We start from the raw sequence: 21250 nt of genomic DNA on the forward strand, positions 1-21250 counted from the left end.
CTCCGAGCTGCAGCGCGAGAAGACACTTCCTGGATGGTGCAGCTGCTCTCCGCACCCCCCTCCTACCCGCCCGGTGTGAGTTGTGAGTATTGTCTTCAAGGAGGGTGGGTGGGACTCGGAGGAGGGGGGCGGGAGGCGGGGGGACGGGGCGGTCGGTCGCTTGTGACCTGGGACTTTAAAAAAAAAAAAAAAAAACCTTGCTCAGGTGCCGCCCCCCGCAATGTCGCCGCCCTAGGCACGTGCCCTCGAGTGCCTAGTGGCAAATACGGCCCTGTTAACAAGCAGACAGCACTTCATTGAGACTACATAAAAGCTACGGTTCTCAAAAACGGTAATTAGTCTTACCGGTGATTGTATTTCCAGGAATCCATCCTGACAGCACCATGGAGGTTGCCTTCTTATCCACAGTGGGACAGGAAGCCACGAGAGTATAAAAAGGACCCTCCCCCCCCCTACCAACCGTCAGTGATTTTCCAAAGTACCACATCTGGATGGATGCCATAAAGAATAGTTTATTGAAACAACAAAACAAGATACAAATGTTTACATCACATTAGTTTTAGGTGATTTAGCATGGGAAGGGAAACTAACAGTGCTGTCAGGATGGATTCCTGGAAATACAATCACCGGTAAGACTAATTACCGTTTTCCAGGTCATCCACCTGACAGCACCATGGAGAAATACCAAAGCCGATTACTTCTTAGGGTGGGAGCACTGCCTGGAGCACCTTCCTGCCAAACCCTAGTTGTGTTGACATTACATCTAGTTTATAACGTTTGGAAAAGGTACTAAGATTAGACCAGGATGCGGCGTTACAAATTTGATCTGCTGACGCCCCCCCTTTTCTGCCCAAGAGGCTGCCATTGATCTAGACGAGTGTGCTTTGATATGTCCTGGTGGGATTTTCCCCTGAGCTTTATAGGCCGAAATTATTGTGGATCTAATCCATCTCACGATTGTGGATTTAGACGCCTTTCTACCCTTGTTTGGGCCTTCAAACTGAACAAAAAGATTATCTACTCTCCAGGGTGCAGTTACCTCTAGATATTTAAGAACCGTTTCTCTAACATCTAGGTTATGGTAGAGTTTCTTTTTTATTCTTAGGTGATTGAAAAAAGGAAGGGAGTATGACCTCCTGATTCAAATTTGAATCAGAGATCACCTTCGGGAGAAAAGCTGGATCCAGTTTCAGAATCAACCTGTCATTAAAAGACCTGCAAATAAGGATCCTGGATAGAGAGGGCCTGAAGCTCACCCAGTCTTTTCGCCGAAGTGATGGCTACAAGAAAAGACATTTTTAGGGACAATTTACATAGTTACATAGTTAGTAAGGCCGAAAAAAGACATTTGTCCATGCAGTTCAGCCTATGTTCCATCATAATAAATCCCTAGATCTACGTCCTTCTACAGAACCTAATAATTGTATGATACAATATTGTTCTGCTCCAGGAAGACATCCAGGCCTCTCTTGAACCCCTCAACTGAGTTCGCCATCACCACCTCCTCAGGCAAGCAATTCCAGATTCTCACTGCCCTAACAGTAAAGAATCCTCTTCTATTTTGGTGGAAAAACCTTCTCTCCTCCAGACGCAAAGAATGCCCCCTTGTGCCCGTCACCTTCCTTGGTATAAACAGATCCTCAGCGCGATATTTGTATTGTCCCCTTATATACTTATACATGGTTATTAGATCGCCCCTCAGTCTTTTTTCTAGACTAAATAATCCTAATTTCGCTAATCTATCTGGGTATTGTAGTTCTCCCATCCCCTTTATTAATTTTGTTGCCCTCCTTTGTACTCTCTCTAGTTCCATCATATCCTTCTTGAGCACCGGTGCCCAAAACTGGACACAGTACTCCATGTGCGGTCTAACTAGGGATTTGTACAGAGGCAGTATAATGCTCTCATCATGTGTATCCAGACCTCTTTTAATGCACCCCATGATCCGATTTACCAATATCTAGATCATTCCCTAAATCATAATGATGTCTACATAGTTCTTTAAGGACTAAATTTAGGTCCCATGGTGGGACAGTTTTCCTTATTAATGGTTTTAACCTCGCAACTGCCCTGTAAAACTGACTAATCCAGGGGTGGGCCGATAAGGTACAGTCATAGAAGACACTAAGGGCCGCCACTTGTACCCTTAAAGTACTGGGTCTAAGACCCGCTTTAAAACTGGATTGCAAAAAAATCAAGGATTTTAGGTATATTAGGGTGATCAGTATCGACTGTCGCCTCTCCACAATAGCTGCAGAATTTTTTCCAAATTTTGGTATAGATGGAAGAGGTTACTGGCTTCCTACTTGCTTTCAACGTGGAAATAACTTCATCTGACAAGCCTTTCGCTTTTAGAACTTGCCGTTCAGGATCCAGGCCGACAATCGAAGACTTTCTGGATTCTGGTGGAGAATGGGACCTTGAAAGAGGAGGTCTGTTCTTCGTGGAAGAAACTGGTTTCTCCCTTGACATGCTCTTCAGTAAGGAAAACCAACTTTTCTCTTTGGCCAGAACGGTACCACAAGTAGGACTTTGGCTCTGTCTTCTGCAATTTTTCTGAGAGTCCTTGGTATTAACGCAAGCGGAGGGAATGCATAGAACAGGCCTCTGCTCCATGATTGTGAGAAGGCATCAACTCCGGTTGGGTTCTCCTGAGGGTTCAGTGAGTAAAAGACGCTGACCTTTGCATTCTGTCTGGTTGCAAAGAGGTCCACGTCTGGATTCCCCCAACGACGGCATAAGTCTCTGAATACCTCGTTGTTTAATTCCCATTCTGTCGATAAGACTGTCCCTCCTGCTCAGGAAGTCCACCACTTGGTTTCTGGCACCTTCCAGATGTACTGCTGAGATCGAGAATACCGTTTCTTCTGCCCATCTGAAGATTCGTTCTGCCAACTGCTGCAGAGCCATATGTCTCGGACCAGCCTGATGTCGAAGGAATGCAACTGCTGTTGTGTTATCCGAGAGTATTTTCACATGTTTGTTCCTTGCCAAGAACTGGGCGGAGGATAGAACCTTCCAGACTGCGAGCAATTCTCTGAAATTTGAGGACTGTCTGCTGTTCTCCTGACTCCACTGACCCTGGAAATATCTTCCCTGGATGTGTCCTCCTCAGCCTTGTTGACTTGCGTCCGTGGTAATTATGACTTCGGGAGAACTAATCCAGGTCACTCCCTGCTGCAGATTTTTGGGATCTGTCCACCAGCGTAACAAAGTCTTCACTTGGGTTGGTAGCTGTATCACCTTGTCCAATGACCCCTGACTTCTGTCCCAGGATGAGAGAATCGCTCGCTGAAGTTGTCGAGGGTGAAATTGACTCCAATTTACGCAGGGTATGCAGGCAGTCATCAGCCCCAGGACCTTCATGGCTTCTCTGATAGAAACTCTGGTCTTTGAAGTGACGAATTCTGTTTACTATGCCGCACAGTTTTTCTTCCGGCAGAAAAGACATTCTCACATTTTGAGTCTAGTATGACTCCGAGAAATTTTATTCTCTGTTTGGGTACTAGATCGGATTTTGACCAATTTACGATCCACCCCAAATTCTGCAGTGTGGAAATTAAAGACTGACAGTCGGTTCTGAGCTGATTTGCTGTGTCTGCTACCACTAGAAAGTCGTCCAGATACAGTACTACCATGATGTCTTGATTTCTTAGGTAGGCCACTACCTCTATCATAATCTTCGTAAAGATACTTGGAGCTGAGGCTAGGCCAAACGGTAGGCAGCAAACTGGTAGTGGAAGATCCTGCCTTTTTTTTCTACTGCAAACCTGAGATATTTTTGGTGGCCTGGGTATATTGGAACGTGGTAATACGCACTCTTCAAATCTAGAGTGCACATCACCACCCCTTTGTCTAAGAGGGGAATCGTAGATTTTATATATTCCATTTTGAATCTTTTGTATACTAGCCATGAATTTAGGCGTTTGAGATTTATAATTGTTCTTGATTCCCCCGAGGGTTTTATGGAAAATAGGCTTGAATAAAACCCTTGTCCTGTTTCTTGGGGAGGCACTGGGACTATCGCAGCTGTTTTTAGTAAGTCCTGAATATCTACCTACATGGGAGAGGTTGAGACGAGTTGGGAGCTGGAGATTAGGAATTTTTGTGGGGGAGGCGAAGAGAATTCTATCTTGTAACCCTGAGCAATCAGTTGCAAGACCCACGGGCTGGTAGTGATCTTTTGCCAGCCCCCCAGAAACCTGGATAAGCGCCCCCCTACACTGGTGGCGTCATTTTCTGTGGTATCCTGATGTTGAACCTGAAAAGGTGGACTCTTTACCTTTTTGGTTCTAGCCTCCCCACCTTTTGGATAGCTCCATCTTCCTTGTTTCCCTTTCCCTCGTATAATCAGTTTTTTGAATAAAACGGAACCTACAAAAGGGCTGAAACTTTTTGCGTTTTTCTTCCGGAACCAACTCCCCCTTTTTTTTTTTTTTTTTTTTTTTTTTAAATCATCTGACGCCTTCTCTAAAATGTCATCCAGAACTGGCCCAAATACTCTTCCACCTGAGAATGGGATAGCACAAAGTTTATTTTTTGAATGTACAGCCCCCCGACCAGTTTTTGAGCCAGATGGCTCTTCTGGCCGCATTTGACAGTGACTGACTTCTGGCCGTGAATCTTACTGATTCTGCAGACGCGTCTGCTAGAAAATCTGTCCCCATTTTTAGAAGGGGTAGGGATTTTAATATAGCCTCTCTAGGGGTTTTAGATGAAAGTTGATCTACCAGATCATCTACCCATAAGTGCATAGATCGTGCTACTGATGTCGCCGCTATGTTTGCACGTATTACAGCTGCCGAACTCTCCCAAGCTCTTTTTAAGAGACTGTCTGTCTGCCTTCCTATCTATAGGCTCCTTTAGGTTAGAGGAGTCTTCAAAGGGTATGGCGGTTCTCTTGGAGACTAGCTAAAGTGATGTCTATTTTGGGAATGTCCTCCCAATCCTTGACTTCCTCTGGATCAAACGGGAGACGAAGTTTAAAGTCTTTTGGAATAGTCAGACGTTTCTCAGCTTCCTCCCATTCTTCTAGAATCATACCACGTATGAGAGTTTACAGGAAAAACTTTTGAGGTCTGAGCCCATAACCCGCCAAACATCTCATCCTGTATTGAACAAGATGTTGGGGGTTCTTCAATTTGCATGGTGCGTCTCACTGCACCTAGTAGCTCGTCCGTGTCCGTAGAAGAGAATAGATACTACTTCCCTCTTTCTGGAGCAGGGGTGTCAAACTGCATTCCTCAAGGGCTGCAAACAGGTCAGGTTTTCAGGATTTCCTTGTATTGCACAGGTGATAATTTAATCACCTGCAGAGAATGATTCCAGCACCTTGTGCAATGCTAAGAAAATCTTGAAAACACGCATGGTTTGCGGCCCTCGAGGAATGCAGTTTGACACCCCTGTTCTGGAGTATCTCTATATTCGTTTTCCTCCAGATCCGACTCGGACAAAGCTCCCTCAGATGTAGAGTCTGAATCCCTCATCCTTTTCCTGTTATCAGGCTGTGTGGGTTGAGGAGTCATTAAGCCAGAGACTGACGCCTGTACCTCCTCTCTGATAATAGCCCTCATGTTAGACATGAGAGAGGCTTGTTCTTCACCCACTATGCGGTTAGTGCATGATTCACAAAGGGGTTTTTGCCACGAGTCCTTTAGTTTTATGGAGCATATGGGGCACTTCTTATATTTCCCCGATCTTTTAACCTCCTTCTTATCCACGGAGGCAGGGGCTCCCTATAAAACAGAAGCAGCCCAGTTTTAAAGGACGCAGACTGTGGGTGGATGGTAGGGATCTGGTGGCTACCCTCTTTAGGGAAATCACGTGTGCCTGGCTCTCTGACTCCAACCTGGCGGTATCCTCCATGCCGGACTATGCCCTGGTCGGTGGAAACGTCCCTACCCCCCTTTACCTTATATCCTTGCTGTTAATTCGTGCGTTGGAGCGCTCTGTGCTCGCCCACATGCCCCGGAAATGATTCTTTGCGAAGGAGACGCCGCCCTGCCCACCGCTGACCGCCACCCGGAAGTGACTACGCCGGGCTGCAGCATGCGGTATGCTGGTAATGGTCGCTGGTGCACTCCGGGATCGCGTAATGAGATGCCGCTCACAGAGGAGGTTCCGGACCAGAGAGGAACCCGGGCGGTGTGCACGGTCGAGAGCCCCCCCCAGGAGGAAGCGACCGGCCATCCCAGGAGCAGCGCTGCACTGGGTAAGCTGAGGGACCCTGTGTCGGGTTTCAGCACATGGAGGTCTTGAAGTGGGAAGGGTAATAAGGGCCTAAACCCCCCGATCCACACTGTCCGAACGGAGCCTGTCAGTTCTCGTAGTTCCTATCCACAGTGGGACAGGAAAAACACTGACGGTTGGTAGGGGGAGGGTCCTTTTATACTCTCGTGGTTTCCTGTCCCACTGTCGATAAGAAGGCAACCTCCATGGTGCTGTCAGGTGGATGACCTGGAAATGGAAATTAATGGAGGACCATGTAACCACACTGGCCCATCAGCCTTATTCAGCAGGTCTTTCTCTGCTCAAAGGTTCCACATCCTATTTCTTCCTCTACTGGCACCCAAGATCTATGGCTCGGAACCACCCACTAGTCCCACAAACTGTTTAGGTCAGTTACTTTCAGCGTTTAGCAAGCTCCGGGTTTCTTGTGACAAGTTGTTCTGTCCAGAGACCGTTTTAAAGGTGGGAGGGCATGGTCTCCTTTTCGGTCAGTTGTAGGCTGCACTACTCCCTTGTTCCTTAGTCTCCTTTTGGCAGTTCACCCAACAGCAGCACTGCTCACAGCCATTTCCTAATCTAACTTGTCTATCTGCATAACTACAGGAAGCAGTCACTTCCCCCAACACTGATACTCTCCCACCATGGGCTAGTACCAGACACTAACTACAGTCACCATCTACCTTATCTATTAACCTGTGTCTTATCCTATACACTACCAACATTATACATTACTTAGGCAAAAAAAAGGCACTTTACACAGTATATACACACACAAGAGATGCACAACATTATACAGACACACCGCGATTGGTGTCTTCAGGGGTATGAACCCAACAGTCCAGCCCACACCCCTTACATTGGTATACTGTATGTAGCTTTTGGTTGTCTTGTATACTGCATGCATTTTTTTATTATTTTATTTATTTTTAATTTGTTTATTAATTCCAGAATAAATCAAACATTACACACATTTGCTTTTGTTATTATCAATTATAACAGAATACAAATAATTGCAGAGTATCATCATATCTAAAGTTTTGCAGGGGTAGCAAACTGTGCATGTTAAATCACTAGTACCTTATAAAATTACCTATTGTACAACATTAACTACTTTAACCACCAATAGTAATCACCAAAAGGAAGATCATACTTAAGTCCTGTAAGTGATGCCCCCAAAACCACAAGCCCATCTTCTTGTGTAAGTATCTACTGCATGCATTTTTCACTAACTTTTGAGTCATCTGAACTATTCCACCAAGCCATTTTCTAGGAATCCATACAGTATCGCATCTTTGAATTTTGTAAACTAAATACTACACGAACGGGCAATACTTCACAAAAAAAAAAAAAATAATGAGATCCAGTAATACATGTATAGGAGTAGCACAAAATTATGACCAAACATTTGGTGAAAGAAAGTGAACAATCCTTTTAATGTATTACCTGACTTTTAAATTCATCATCCTTGATTTCACGGAGGTTTATGAGAACATTGAAATAAGCTCCAAAGACTTCGATCTCTAAAGCTTTAGCTGCCACCTAATTAAAAAGAATAAATCCAGTCACAGATGTACCAAAATAAGATGAAAGTGCAATAAAATAAAAAGCACAAAAAAAAAAAAAAAAAAAAAAAAAGGAGGAAGAGGAAGAAAAGATTCCATGTGTGGAATATTCAAATGACGTCTCCTCTTCTTGACACAAGAATAAGGCTTTTATCAGCATTATCCCAATGGATTCTATGACACTTACACAAAAATGAGAATATATTACATTTCATGTCAGTACCTGCAAGTCAGATATACATGATGCATTGCCGTATTTTGACAGCTCCAACAGTGGCTTCCACAAGGCGCTTATTTTTTCAGCAAGACTTAGCGCTCTCCCATTAACACAATGGGAACCTAGCCTAACGGACAGCGTTGCACTGCAAAATTAACGCCGTGCACTGTGTCCGTTAGCGCTCCCATTGCCGGCAATGTTAAAGCGCATTGCTAGCGCGTGTCATTTTCGACATTTTCAGCGTTCGCGGCGCGCCAGAGGTCCGTTCCCCGCTCTCGCAGATCGGGGATCTGCGAGAGCGGGGACGTTAACGCGACCCCTAAAAAGACATTGCGTTAGTGCAATCCGCTAGCGCTAAACGGATTGCACTAACGCAATCTGAACCTAGCCTTAGGGGCACACCAACTGCCTCCTTAAGGCCATTCTGAAGAGCCTGGAAACGTCTGGAGAAAGCAAAAAAAAAAAAAAAGCACAGATAAGATTGAGGTCTTTGTTAAATATCCAGATTATGAGTCAGAGGCACAGAAGCCGGATACCAATACTTGAACCCCATATAAAATGTTGGCTAGAAAAGGTCTCTGCTGCTCTAGTCTTATCCTCCAAATGGCTTCTTTTTTTAGTTTAAGGCTTACCGCTATCCAAATGAAAATCAAGTAACAAAACGCTAGCAAGAGCTGCCGATTAGGAGGGTTTTTTTTGTTTTTTTTTACTTTTGTTCAATCTTGGGCTAAACAGCGACATGGATTATATGGCAGCAATATTCAAAGACAAAAAAAAATTAAAATGCAGCTTGAAAGCAAATTGTTACCACGATTCTATTTCAAGTATAATGTAAATGGGATAAGCGATAAATACAATGGCTTTAAAGTGGAATAGGCGTATAATGGAACTGGTTAGAGAGGAATCAATTTTACCTGGTTATAGAGGCTGGAAAGTAGTGCAACATAGGAGAAGGGTCGTGTCACCTCCTGCGCCCGACGAGCGCCTTTTCACTTTACCGCTTCTTCAAAGGGGGCGCCCTTTAAAAGCTAAACGGCGCTCGTCGGGAGCAGGAGGTGACACGACCCTTCTCCTATGCTGCACCACTTTCCAGCCTCTATAACCAGGTAAAATTGATTCCTCTCTAACTAGCTCCATTATACGAATAACAAAATCCAAAATATATTAGATACCTTCATAAGAAACTTATTAGAACAAAATTCCCCTTGTATATGTATGGGGAACAAAGGTATACCCACAAGAATAAAATTGAAAATACTTTATTAAATACCACATTTAGTGAACATTAAAATCCACGAAAATAGCCAAACAGGGAAAGATCTCACCCCCCTTATGGAAGAAGCCTGAGCGGCGAAACAGTGCTGTCGGGGTTACAGGACAGGCACACGATTCCTTCATCATTTGTCATGTAAGTTCATTCTCCTATATATTTGAACTTACTCCTGATAGAGACTTGCTTTGTAGCTTGTTGTGCATTGGTACAAATGAAACGGCACTGCAGGACTGTATATTGAAGCATATTGTGTCTATTAGGTTGCATTCCAACCATAGACTACTAGCACTGTTGCACTTTATTGCTTACTTTTTACACTGATTAGCATCTGGTTTCTGTAGTAGCCTCAACAGATACAGCTGCAATTTCGGCACATAGTCTCATAGCCATTGTTATGCTGTCACATACACAGCTCTTTTTTTTTTTTTTTCATGACTCTTTTCAACATGCCCACATGGGGATGCTGTGTGCAGGATTGACTGGGCTTAGTGGCTAAATACACATTGGCTGCGCTATATTTGAAGGAGTGTTCTGAACATACATACTACAATCTACATTGAGGTTTTGTAAATGGTTTATCGTGTCTGCTCTGTGATAGATCTCAATAAAAACAATCACAGAGCAGACACGATAGTCTTAGTTACTCACCGGTTAACGGTGTTTTTCGGAGTCCATGACAGCACTACGGAGAGAGGGGATCCGCCCTTCAGGAACAGGAAACCTACAGATACATAAGGGCGGCACCTCTCCCACGCATCAGTTGGTTTACAGAGCACAAGAGGACCACCAAGGTTAATAGCATACATAATAAACAATGATACAAATAACTAACTATTCACTACCCGTGAATTATATAAATAAAGGAAGAGGTGTACACCCAGAACTTAAGAAGACGGGAGGGTATGTACAGGTGCTGTCATGGACTCCGAAAAACACCGTTAACCGGTGAGTAACTAAGACTTTATCGGTCGTCCATGACAGCACTACGGAGAGAATTACAGAGAGTAACTAACTAGGGAGGGACTACAGCTTGCAGCACCCTTACACCAAACGAAAGGTCAGAAGAGGCACCCAAGTTCAATCTATAATGGTTATAGAATGTGTGTGGAGAAGACCAAGTAGCAGCCTTACAAATTTGGTCGATCGACACCTCCAATCTTTCTGCCCACGAAGCCGCCATAGCTCTAGTGGAATGCGCTTTTAGACCTTCAGGCGCCGGCTTGCCCTTTGAGATGTATGCCAGCGAGATAGCCTCCCTGATCCATCTAGCTAAAGTAGATTTTGATGCCCTGTGACCCTTCCTACTACCCTGATAGGACACGAATAGGGCGTTATCTATCTTCCAGGGATCAGTTACTGCCAGATATTCCAGGATACATCTTTTTACATCTAAAGTGTGTAGCTTCCTTTCCTTATCGTTAGTAGGATTGGGGAGGAAGGATGGAAGAACTATTTCCTGTGTTCTGTGGAACCTGGACACTACTTTAGGAAGATATGCTGGATCAGGGGATAGTATCACTCTATCATCCCTAAGCTGCATGTAAGGGGGAACCCTGGATAATGCTTGGATGTCGCCTATCCTACGCGCCGATGTTAGGGCCACCAGGAAGGCTACTTTAAGGGATACATTTTTAATAGAGGCTGATGCAATTGGCTCAAATGGGGCCTCTGTCATGGCTGAGAGGACTAGGTTCAGGTCCCATGGCATGACCCTATTCTTCACCATTGGCCTGGACCGTTTTGTCGCTCTGATGAATCTGCTGACCCAGTGATTCTCAGCAATGTTGCAGCCAAAGAGGGCCCCTAAGGCTGATACCTGCACTTTAAGTGTATTTGGGGATAACCCCATATCTAACCCTTTCTGTAAGAATTCTAAAATCTGGTCTATTGGTATTGACTGACCAGCTATTACCCCCGAGTTTTGAAGGAACCTCTTCCAGATCCTAACATAAATCTTTGTGGTGATTATTTTTCTGCTCTTCAGCAGAGTGTTAATGAGGCCCGGAGAGAACCCCCTATCCTTTAACAGCGCCCGCTCAAAATCCACGCCGTCAGATGAAGGCCAACCGCCCGAGGATGGTAGACTGGGCCCTGGGACAGGAGATCCGGGATGTCTGGCAAGACCCATGGGTCGGATATCGACATAGCCCTCAGGCATGGAAACCACGTCCTTCTGGGCCAGAAGGGGGCAATTATTATCACTGTGGCTTTGTCCTTCCTGATTTTCCTCACCACCAGAGGAAGTAGAGACAGGGGAGGAAAGGCGTAGGCTAGCCTGAAGTTCCAGTCTATGAGGAGGGCGTCTACTGACAGAGGATTTTCTCTGGGGTTGAGAGAGCAGAATTGTGCCACTTTCCTGTTTTCTTTTGTGGCAAACAGGTCTATTTCTGGTTGACCCCATCTTTCCACGATGAGGTTGAAGATGGAGTCGTTCAGGGACCACTCCCCCTGCCTCAATGTGTTGCGGCTTAAGAAATCCGCTGTAGTGTTTTCTGCCCCTCTTATGTGAAGAGCCGTCAATGAGAGAAGATGTTGCTCTGCTAGATGGAATAGACGATCTGCTACGCACATTAGGGATTTGGAACGAGTCCCGCCTTGGTGATTTATGTATGCCACGGCGACCCGATTGTCCGAGAATACCCGCACGTGGTGGCCCTGTAGATAGACAAGGAGTGATTTAACTGCCTGTTCCACAGCCGTTAACTCCTTTAGGTTGGAAGACATTTCTATCTGATCCCGATCCCAAAGCCCCTGGATCAATGTATCCCCCATGCGAGCCCCCCATCCAGAAGGGCTAGCGTCCGAGGTGACTATACGAGTTACATTATATTCCCAGGGGACCCCTGTGGACAGGTTCTCTTGGACTAGCCACCATCCGAGGGATATAATAGCGTCTTGGGATAGGGTCATCAGGCTCTCCAGACATCCCCCCAACCTTTTTTGTTGTAACAGCACCTCGCCCTGAAGTATCCTCGTATGATACTGGGCCCATCGGACCGCTGGAATACAGGACGAGAGAGAGCCCAACAGAGACATGGCTCTTCTAAGGGACATGGTGGGGTTTTTAGAGGCATTCAGCACCTGAAGGTGCAAGCGATCAATTTTCTCTTGAGGCAAACGGCATTCCTGAACCTGGGAATCCAGGGTCAGGCCTAAAAATCGCTGCACCGTCATGGGCTGTAAGCGTGATTTTTTGACATTTAGCATCCACCCCAGACGCTCCAGAGCAGACATCACTTTATGTAACTGTTCCAGACAGTGATCCGCCGTTTTACCTACGATAAGGAGATCGTCCAGGTAGGGGATTATTAGAATGTTGGACTCATGCAAGTGAGCCATAACCTCCGCCATAACTTTGGTAAACACTCGAGGGGCGACCGATATACCAAAGGGGAGGGCCCTATACTGGAAGTGTCTGATTACCCCATCCAACCTTACCGCCACCCTCAGGTATCGTTGGTGACCTGCATAAATGGGGATATGGTAATAGGCGTCCTTCAAATCCAATACTACCATAAAGCAGTTTTTAAACAGCAGCTTTATTGCGGTGTTAATAGTTTCCATCTTAAATGATTGGACGGTCAGGAAATTATTAAGAGCCCTAAGGTTAATAATTGTTCTGAAGGAGCCATCAGGTTTACTTATTAGAAATAGAGGAGAGTAGAATCCTCTACCCTGTTCTCCTTCCGGAACCTCTGACAGGACATTCTTACTGAGCAGGTCGTGAACTTCTGCTTCCAGGGCCGCCTGTTCTGCTGGAGAGGACCTGAGTGGGGTAACTCTGAAGAAGTTCTGAGGGATGGAGGAGAACTCTAGCCGCAGACCCGTAGCTATTAACCCCAAAATCCAATCACTACTGGAGATTTTGGACCAGGCCAGGTAGAAGGCAGATAGTCTACCTCCCACCGGGGCGACTAGTCATTGGGGTGGTTTTTTGACCTCACGGGATGGCTCCTGACGTCCTCCACCTCCAAACATAAATCCAGTACCTTTCTTCTTTTTCTCATCCCATCTGCTCTGGTCTCTGGCTGGTCTCCTCCGAAAGAATCTTTTCCCTGTGAAGGGACGCCTGTAAGAGGTAGCTGGTAGATTGGGAAACTTTTTCTTCTCGTCTCCAGCTTTCTCCAGCAGTTCGTCTAGGACTGGACCAAACAGGTATTCCCCTTCGCATGGGATAGAGCACAGACGGGATCTGGATTGAAGGTCACCTGGCCAACATTTCAGCCACAGGGCCCTGCGTGCTGCGTTTGATAGTCCGGCCGCCCTAGCCGCCATTCTTGCCGAATCCGCAGATGCGTCCGCGAGAAAGGCAGCGGCATTCTGAATTGTTGGCAGGAATTTCAACATAGAGTCTCTGGAAACACCGCCTTCCAACTTAGACCCTAGCTGATCCAGCCAGACCATCATCGATCTGGCTGCACATGTCGCAGCTACAGCAGGTCTCAGGGCACCCGCCGACATCTCCCATGTCCCTTTAAGGAATGAGTCAGCCTTCTTATCGAGAGGGTCCTTTAGGGAAGCCATGTCGTCGAAGGGGATAGATGATTTTTTAGACGCCTTAGACACCGCTGCGTCCAATTTCGGCGCCTTATCCCATGTATTCACCATGGGGTCCTCAAAGGGATATCTGCGTTTAAAGGCAGGTGGAAAAGAGCCTTTCTTCTCCGGTTTTTTCCATTCCCTTTTGATGAGGTTCTGGACCTTGTCATTGAGCGGAAAAGACCTACGTTTTTTAGGGTCTAGACCGCCAAACATTAGGTCCTGTGTAGAGAGTTCTGGCCTTTCATCAGCCACCCCCATGGTGGATCTAACTGACTTAATAAGTTTGTCCATTTGGTCCAATGGGAAACAGAACCGGTTAGACTCCTCTTCCGAAGAGGACGCTGAGGAGACAGAGGCGTCTGACTCATTCTCCCTACTAGGGCCAGCGGACAAATCCGACTCTGAGGCGCTAGGCTCCCTTCTTCTTTTGGAAGACTCCCCCCGGGACAGGGATTTCAGGGAATCTTTCACCTCCTTCCTGATAATCTCCCTAAGGCTTGATGTGAAATCAGGAGACTCTTCCGCCACCTATGGGAGCGGAGAAAAAGGCTATGTAATTTATCTGGCGCTACCGCTATCAGTGTTCCCATCAATTTATTTCCTACCGTCTGCCGTACACACGACTGACAAAGTCTCTTAGGGTAGGCGTCTGGCAAAGGGCAAGCGCATAGCGCGCACTCCTTGTTTTTTGATTTACCAGCGCTTTTTTTCCCCTACGGAAATAAACATAGGAAAAGACTGCATCAGGGTACATTCACGAAGATCTCTTACCCAGGCAGTAGCGGTAGGTACCGGATTACTGGGGGGGTCGGTCCAGATCCTTCTGCTTAGATCTGCGACTGGTCTGGTTACTGCGCCCGCGGGTCTTCAGCTGGGGGTTCGCATGGGACTTCTCCGAGGATCCATCCTGCTCCTGCTCCAGCAGACCGACGGCAGCTTCCGGCTCATCCATAGCTGCAGATGGGCTCACAAGCAGTGCTGCAGCATTTTGTTTGGCTATAAATAGCCCTCCCCCGGATCCGGAATCAGTGCAGGTGTGTGGCCAAATCCACCCCCCCGACTTGCAGGTGACTGCTCCACCCCCCCCTGCACCCAAACGCCCCCCCCCCCCCCCCCCCGCCCCCGCCGCATGCAGGACAGCGGCGTTTTTAGAAAAAAACCGGCCGGCGTTTGACTTCCGGTTTTGGCCCCGCCCCCTGCGCGTCACTTCTGGTTTCGGGCAGAACGCTCAGAAACGTGCCCGGAAGCCTGGGAACGGCGCCGCCGGACCCCCCAGCCGCCCCCCCGCTACGCCACCGCCGCTTCCACGGCCGCAGCCCAGCGGTGACCGCGGCAGAGGCCGGCGTCCGACCCCCAGCTCCGGTCCCGAATCGAAAGGAGCACACAGGACGCCGCGCTGCACCGCACCGACGGGGAGAGTGGGGAAGACCGAGGCCCAGGGGGGAGAGCGGACCCCGGGGGGGGACATACTCACCTGCTGACCACTGGGGATGGACCTCCTCCGGACGTCGCTCCACACTGCACCGCTCACTGTCGTGGAGCCCTACCCGGACCCACCGTGGCGCTTCCAGGGACCCGCACTGCCCGAGGTAGGAGACCCCCTCGCTACCTGGGTCGGACAGCCGGCCTGGGTATTGATAGGAGAAACGAAGTCGTATCTGCAGGGAATCCTGTCCTCCAGGAACAGGAAACCAACTGATGCGTGGGAGAGGTGCCGCCCTTATGTATCTGTAGGTTTCCTGTTCCTGAAGGGCGGATCCCCTCTCTCCGTAGTGCTGTCATGGACGACCGATAAAAACCATTTACAAAACCTCAATGTAGATTGTAGTATGTATGTTCAGAACACTCCTTCAAATATAGCGCAGCCAATGTGTATTTAGCCACTAAGCCCAGTCAATCCTGCACACAGCATCCCCATGTGGGCATGTTGAAAAGAGTCATGAAAAAAAAAAAAAAAGAGCTGTGTACGTGACAGCATAACAATGGCTATGAGACTATGTGCCGAAATTGCAGCTGTATCTGTTGAGGCTACTACAGAAACCAGATGCTAATCAGTGTAAAAAGTAAGCAATAAAGTGCAACAGTGCTAGTAGTCTATGGTTGGAATGCAACCTAATAGACACAATATGCTTCAATATACAGTCCTGCAGTGCCGTTTCATTTGTACCAATGCACAACAAGCTACAAAGCAAGTCTCTATCAGGAGTAAGTTCAAATATATAGGAGAATGAACTTACATGACAAATGATGAAGGAATCGTGTGCCTGTGCTGTAACCCCGACAGCACTGTTTCGCCGCTCAGGCTTCTTCCATAAGGGGGGTGAGATCTTTCCCTGTTTGGCTATTTTCGTGGATTTTAATGTTCACTAAATGTGGTATTTAATAAAGTATTTTCAATTTTATTCTTGTGGGTATACCTTTGTTCCCCATACATATACAAGGGGAATTTTGTTCTAAATAGCTCCATTATACGCCTATTCCACTTTAAATCCATTGTATTTAGCGCTTATCCCATTTACATTATACTTGCCTGCCATCTAGTGGCTCTTTTTACAAATTACATCTTGGGTAAGATTTCTAAGTCCTATTACAGTTGGGATTCCTTCTATTCTATTTTATTCCCTTGAGCTGATTGTTAGTAACTTCAATTGAATCGATGCCTGTTGTAAGGTAATTATTGGTGATTTTCTTGGTCTGTGTTAAACTTCTTGGATAATGGATTAAAAGGGGAAACTAGGAGACGCTGTGACGTCCACCACCTCCTGAGCATGTCCATATAACCCCTCCAGGAGGACACCTTCCATAGGCAGACATATCATAAACCTATCATTTTCTCGTGTCACACCCTGACTCTTTTGGAAGGTCCCATTTTTTTCCCCCATCTCCCTGTCTTTTTATTATAAAATGTTTTGTTTTAAGTATTATGCTAATAAAGGAAAAAAAGTTTTTATTCACTACCTCTTGTGTCATTTCATACCTTAATAGGTAAAACTTATATAATTATGTACAATTGAATTTTGGATTATGGGATTAACCTTTTATTTTCCAACCTTGAAGAACAGCTCATGAAAACTGAAATTTCTGCAAGTAAATATCCAAAAATGCACCCTAGATGCAGTTAGGTCCAAAATATGAAAATAATCTAATACAAAAGCATAACCCCCTAAGAATGGACCCAATACAGTACATTTATACTCACTTCTGTTGTTGTTCTTCAGTGTCTTTGGGAAGCTTTAGTGCAGCCTGCAGAGGGGGACACCAAGGGGGAAAGTGGAAATTAGGTCGTAATAAACAAGAAGATAATAAAAGACGTAATGGAGATGGGTATTGGATGGTAAAACAGATCTAAAGTCAAAATCTATTTAACCCCTTAGTGACAGAGCCAATTTGGTACTTAATGACCGAGCCAATTTTTACAATTCTGACCAGTGTCACTTTAAGAGGTTATAACTCTGGAACGCTTTATCGGATCCCGCTGATTCTGAGATTGTTTTTTCGTGACATGTTGTACTTCAAGTTAGTGGTAACATTTCTTCGATATTACTTGCAATTATTTATGAAAAAAATGGAAATATGGCGAAAATTTTTAAAATTTTGCAATTTTCAAACTTTGTATTTTTATGCCCTTAAATCAGAGAGATATGTCACAAAAAAAATAGTTAATAAATAACATTTCTCACATGTCTACTTTACATCAGCACAATTTTGGAAACAATTTTTTTTTTTGTTAGGGAGTTAAGGGTTAAAAGTTGACCAGCAATTTCTCATTTTTATAACACCATGTTTTTTTAGGGACCACATCACCTTTGAAGTGATTTTGAGGGGTCTATATGATAGAAAATAACCAAGTGTGACACCATTCTAAAAACTGCACCCCTCAAGCTGCTCAAAACCACATTCAAGAAGTTTATTAACCCTTTACGTACTTCACAGGAACTAAAACAATGTGGAAGAAAAAAAATGAACATTTAACTTTTTTTTGCAAACATTTTACTTCAGAACCATTTTTTTTAATTTTCACAAGTGTAAAAACAGAAATTTAACCACAAATTTTGTTGCGCAATTTTTCCTGAGTATGCCGATACCCGATATGTGGAGGTAAACCACTGTTTGGGCGCACCGCAGAGCTTGGAAGTGAAGGAGCACCGTTTGACTGTTTCAATGCAGAATTGGCTGGAATTGAGATCGGACGCCATGTCGCGTTTGGAGAGCCCCTAATGTGCCTAAACAGTGGAAACCCCCCACAAGTGACACCATTTTGGAAACTAGACCCCCCAAGGAACTTATATAGATGTGTGGTGAGCACTTTGAACCCCCAAGTGCTTCACAGAAGTTTATAACGTAGAGCCGTGAAAATAAAAAAATCGCATTTGTTTTCACAAAAATGATTTTTTCGCCCACAAATTCTTATTTTCACAAGGGTAACAGGAGAAATTAGACCACAAAAGTTGTTGTGCAATTTCTCCTGAGTACGTTGATACCCCATATATGGGGGTAAACCACTGTTTGGGCGCACCGCAGAGCTTGGAAGAGAAGGAGTATCGTTTTACTTTTTCAATGTAGAATTGGCTGGAATTGAGATCGAACGCCATGTCACGTTTGGAGAGCCGCTGATGTGCCTAAACAGTGGAGACCCCCCACATATGACACCATTTTGGAAACTAGACCCCTTAAGGAACTTATCTAGATGTGTGGTGAGCACTTTAAACCCCCAGGTGCTTCACAGAAGTTTATAACGTAGAGCCGTGAAAATAAAAAAATCACATTTTTTCTACAAAAATGATCTTTTTGCCTCCAAATTTTTATTTTACCAAGGGTAACAGGAGAAAATGGACCCCAGAAGTTGTTGTACAATTTGTCTTGAGTACGCCGACACCCCATATGTGGGGGTAAACCACTGTTTGGGCGCATGGCTGAGCTCGGAAGCAAAGGAGCGCCATTTGACTTTTCAATGCAAAATTGACTGGATTTGAGATCGGACGCCATGTCGCGTTTGGAGAGCCCCTGATGTGCCTAAACAGTAGAAACCCCCCAAAAGTGACCCCATTTTGGAAACTAGACCCCCCATGGAACTTATCTAGATGTGTAGTGAGAACTTTGAATGCCCAAGTGCATCACAGAAGTTTATAATGCAGAGTCGTGAAAATAAAAAATATATATTTTTTAACAATAAAGATTTTTTAGCCCCCAAGTTTTTATTTTCACAAGGGTAACAAGAGAAATTGGACCCCAAAAGTTGTTGTCCAATTTGTCCTGAGTATGCTGGTACCCCATATGTGGGGGTAAACCACTGTTTGGGCGCACGGCAGAGCTCGGAAGGGAAGGAGCGCCATTTTGGAATGCAGACTTTGATAGAATTGTCTGCGGGCGTTATGTTGCGTTTGCAGACCCCTAATGTACCTAAACAGTAGAAACCCCCAACAAGTGACCCCATTTTGGAAAATAGACCCCCCAAGGAACTTATCTAGATATGTGGTGAGAACTTTGAATGCCCAAGTGCTTCACAGAAGTTTATAATGCAGACTAGTGAAAATAAAAAATATTTTTTTTCCCACAAAAAAAGATTTTTTTAGCCTCCAAATTTTTATTTTCACAAAGGTAACAAGAGAAATTGGATGCCAATATTTGTTCTCCAATTTGTCCTGAGTATTCTGGTACCCCATATGTGGGGGTAAACCACTGTTTTGGCACACGGCAGAACTCGGAAGAGAAGGAGCGCCATTTTGGAATTCAGACTTTGATAGAATTGTCTGTGGGTGTTATGTTGCGTTTGCAGAGCCCCTGATGTACCTAAACAGTAGAAACCCCTACAAGTGACCAAATTTTGGAAACTAGACCCCCTACGGAACTTATCTAGATATGTGGTGAGAACTTTGAAAGCTCAAGTGCTTCACAGAAGTTTATAATGCAGAATAGTGAAAATAAAAAAATATTTTTTTCCAACAAAAAAGATTTTTAGCCCCCAAGTTTTTATTTTCACAAGGGTAACAGGAGAAATTGGACCCCAAAAGTTGTTGTCCAATTTATCCCGAGTACGCTGATGCCCCATATGTGGGGGTAAACCACTGTTTGGGCGCACGGCAGAGCTCAGAAGGGAGGGAGTACCATTTGACTTTTTTAGCGCAAAATTGGCTGTCGTGTTTGGAGACCCCCTGATGTACCTAAACAGTGGAAACCCCCAAATTATAACTCCAACCCTAACTCCAACACACCCCTAACCCTAATCTCAACCCGATCCATAATCCTAATCACAACCCTAACGATAATCACAACCCTAACCCCAAAACAGCCCTAATCTCAACCCTAACCATAACCCTAATCAAAACCCTAAATCCAACACACCCCTAATCCCAACCCTAACCCTAATCCCAAATGTAACACTAATCCCAACCCAAACCCTAACCCTAACTCTAACCCTAACTTTAGCCCCAACCCTAACTTTAGCCCCAACCCTAACCATAACTTTAGCCCCCGTCGTCACAAAAAAAGTTCAATGTAACCTTTTTTTTGTACGTCGCGTCCGCCATTTCTGCGCATGCGTGGCCGTAACTCTGCCCCCTCCTCCCCAGGACATAGACTGGGCAGCGGATGCGTTGAAAAACTGCATCCGCTGCCCACGTTGTGCACAATTTTCACAACGTGCGTCGGTACGTCGGGCCGACGCATTGCGACCGCCCCGTACCGACGCAAGTGTGAAAGAAGCCTAAGGCTACTTTCACACTAGCGTCGTACTCGGCCCATCGCAGTGTGTCGGGCCGACGTACCGACGCTAGCGTTGTAAGCGCCGCACTACAGGTGCAGCGGATGCTGTTTTTTCAACGCATCCGCTGCCCCATTGTGAGGTGCGGGGAGGCGGGGGCGGAGTTCCGGCCACGCATGCGCGGTCGGAAATGGCGGACACGTCGCACAAAAAAATTTACATGTAGTTTTTTTTGTGCCGACGGTCCGCCAAAGCACGACGCATCCGTCGCACGACGGATGCGACATGTGGCAATCCGTCGCAATGCGTCGCTAATGCAAGCCAATGGAGAAAAAACGCATCCTGCAAGCACTTTTGCAGGATGCGTTTTTTTCTCCAACGACGCATTGCGACGGAAGCCAAAAAACGCTAGTGTGAAAGTAGCCTAACCCTAGCCCTAACCCTAACCCTAAATTTAGCCCCAACCCTAACTCTAACCCTAACCCTAATTTTAGCCCCAACTCGTCTTCTCCTGCCGGCCGGCAGATGGCGGGCGCACTGCGCATGCGCCCGCCATGATGAAAAAGCCGGCTGGCAGGAGAAGACAGAAGAGGACCCAGGGACACCGGGTGAGTATGTTAGGGTCCCCGAATCCCCCTATTTCTCTGTCCTCTGATGTGCGATCACATCAGAGGACAGAGAAATAACTGATCGTTTTTGTTTTTTTTGCGGTCGCCGGTAAACTGTTA

General features: G+C 45.8%; 1 protein-coding gene across 3 annotated transcripts in view; it reads right to left on the reverse strand.

The window, feature by feature from the left end:
- The window catches only part of LOC143784304 (formimidoyltransferase-cyclodeaminase-like), a 48074-nt gene that overhangs the window by 10388 nt on the left and 16436 nt on the right, over positions 1-21250 (reverse strand). For 2 of the 3 annotated variants that reach the window (XR_013217759.1, XR_013217758.1), the window contains 2 exons: positions 17022-17065; positions 7715-7767 (listed from right to left, as the gene is read on the reverse strand). Coding sequence is in view for 1 of the 3 variants with exons in the window: in XM_077272427.1 (XP_077128542.1) it covers positions 7672-7767; positions 8014-8098; positions 8397-8450; positions 17022-17065 (279 nt within the window). In the remaining 2 variants the exon portion in view is untranslated. Of the gene's footprint in view, positions 1-7671; positions 7768-8013; positions 8099-8396; positions 8451-17021; positions 17066-21250 lie in introns of those variants that run through there. The other variant, XM_077272427.1, reaches the window with a different exon arrangement.

The sequence above is a fragment of the Ranitomeya variabilis genome, chromosome 7 (genome assembly GCF_051348905.1).
Source record: "Ranitomeya variabilis isolate aRanVar5 chromosome 7, aRanVar5.hap1, whole genome shotgun sequence".
Lineage (NCBI taxonomy): Eukaryota > Metazoa > Chordata > Amphibia > Anura > Dendrobatidae > Ranitomeya > Ranitomeya variabilis.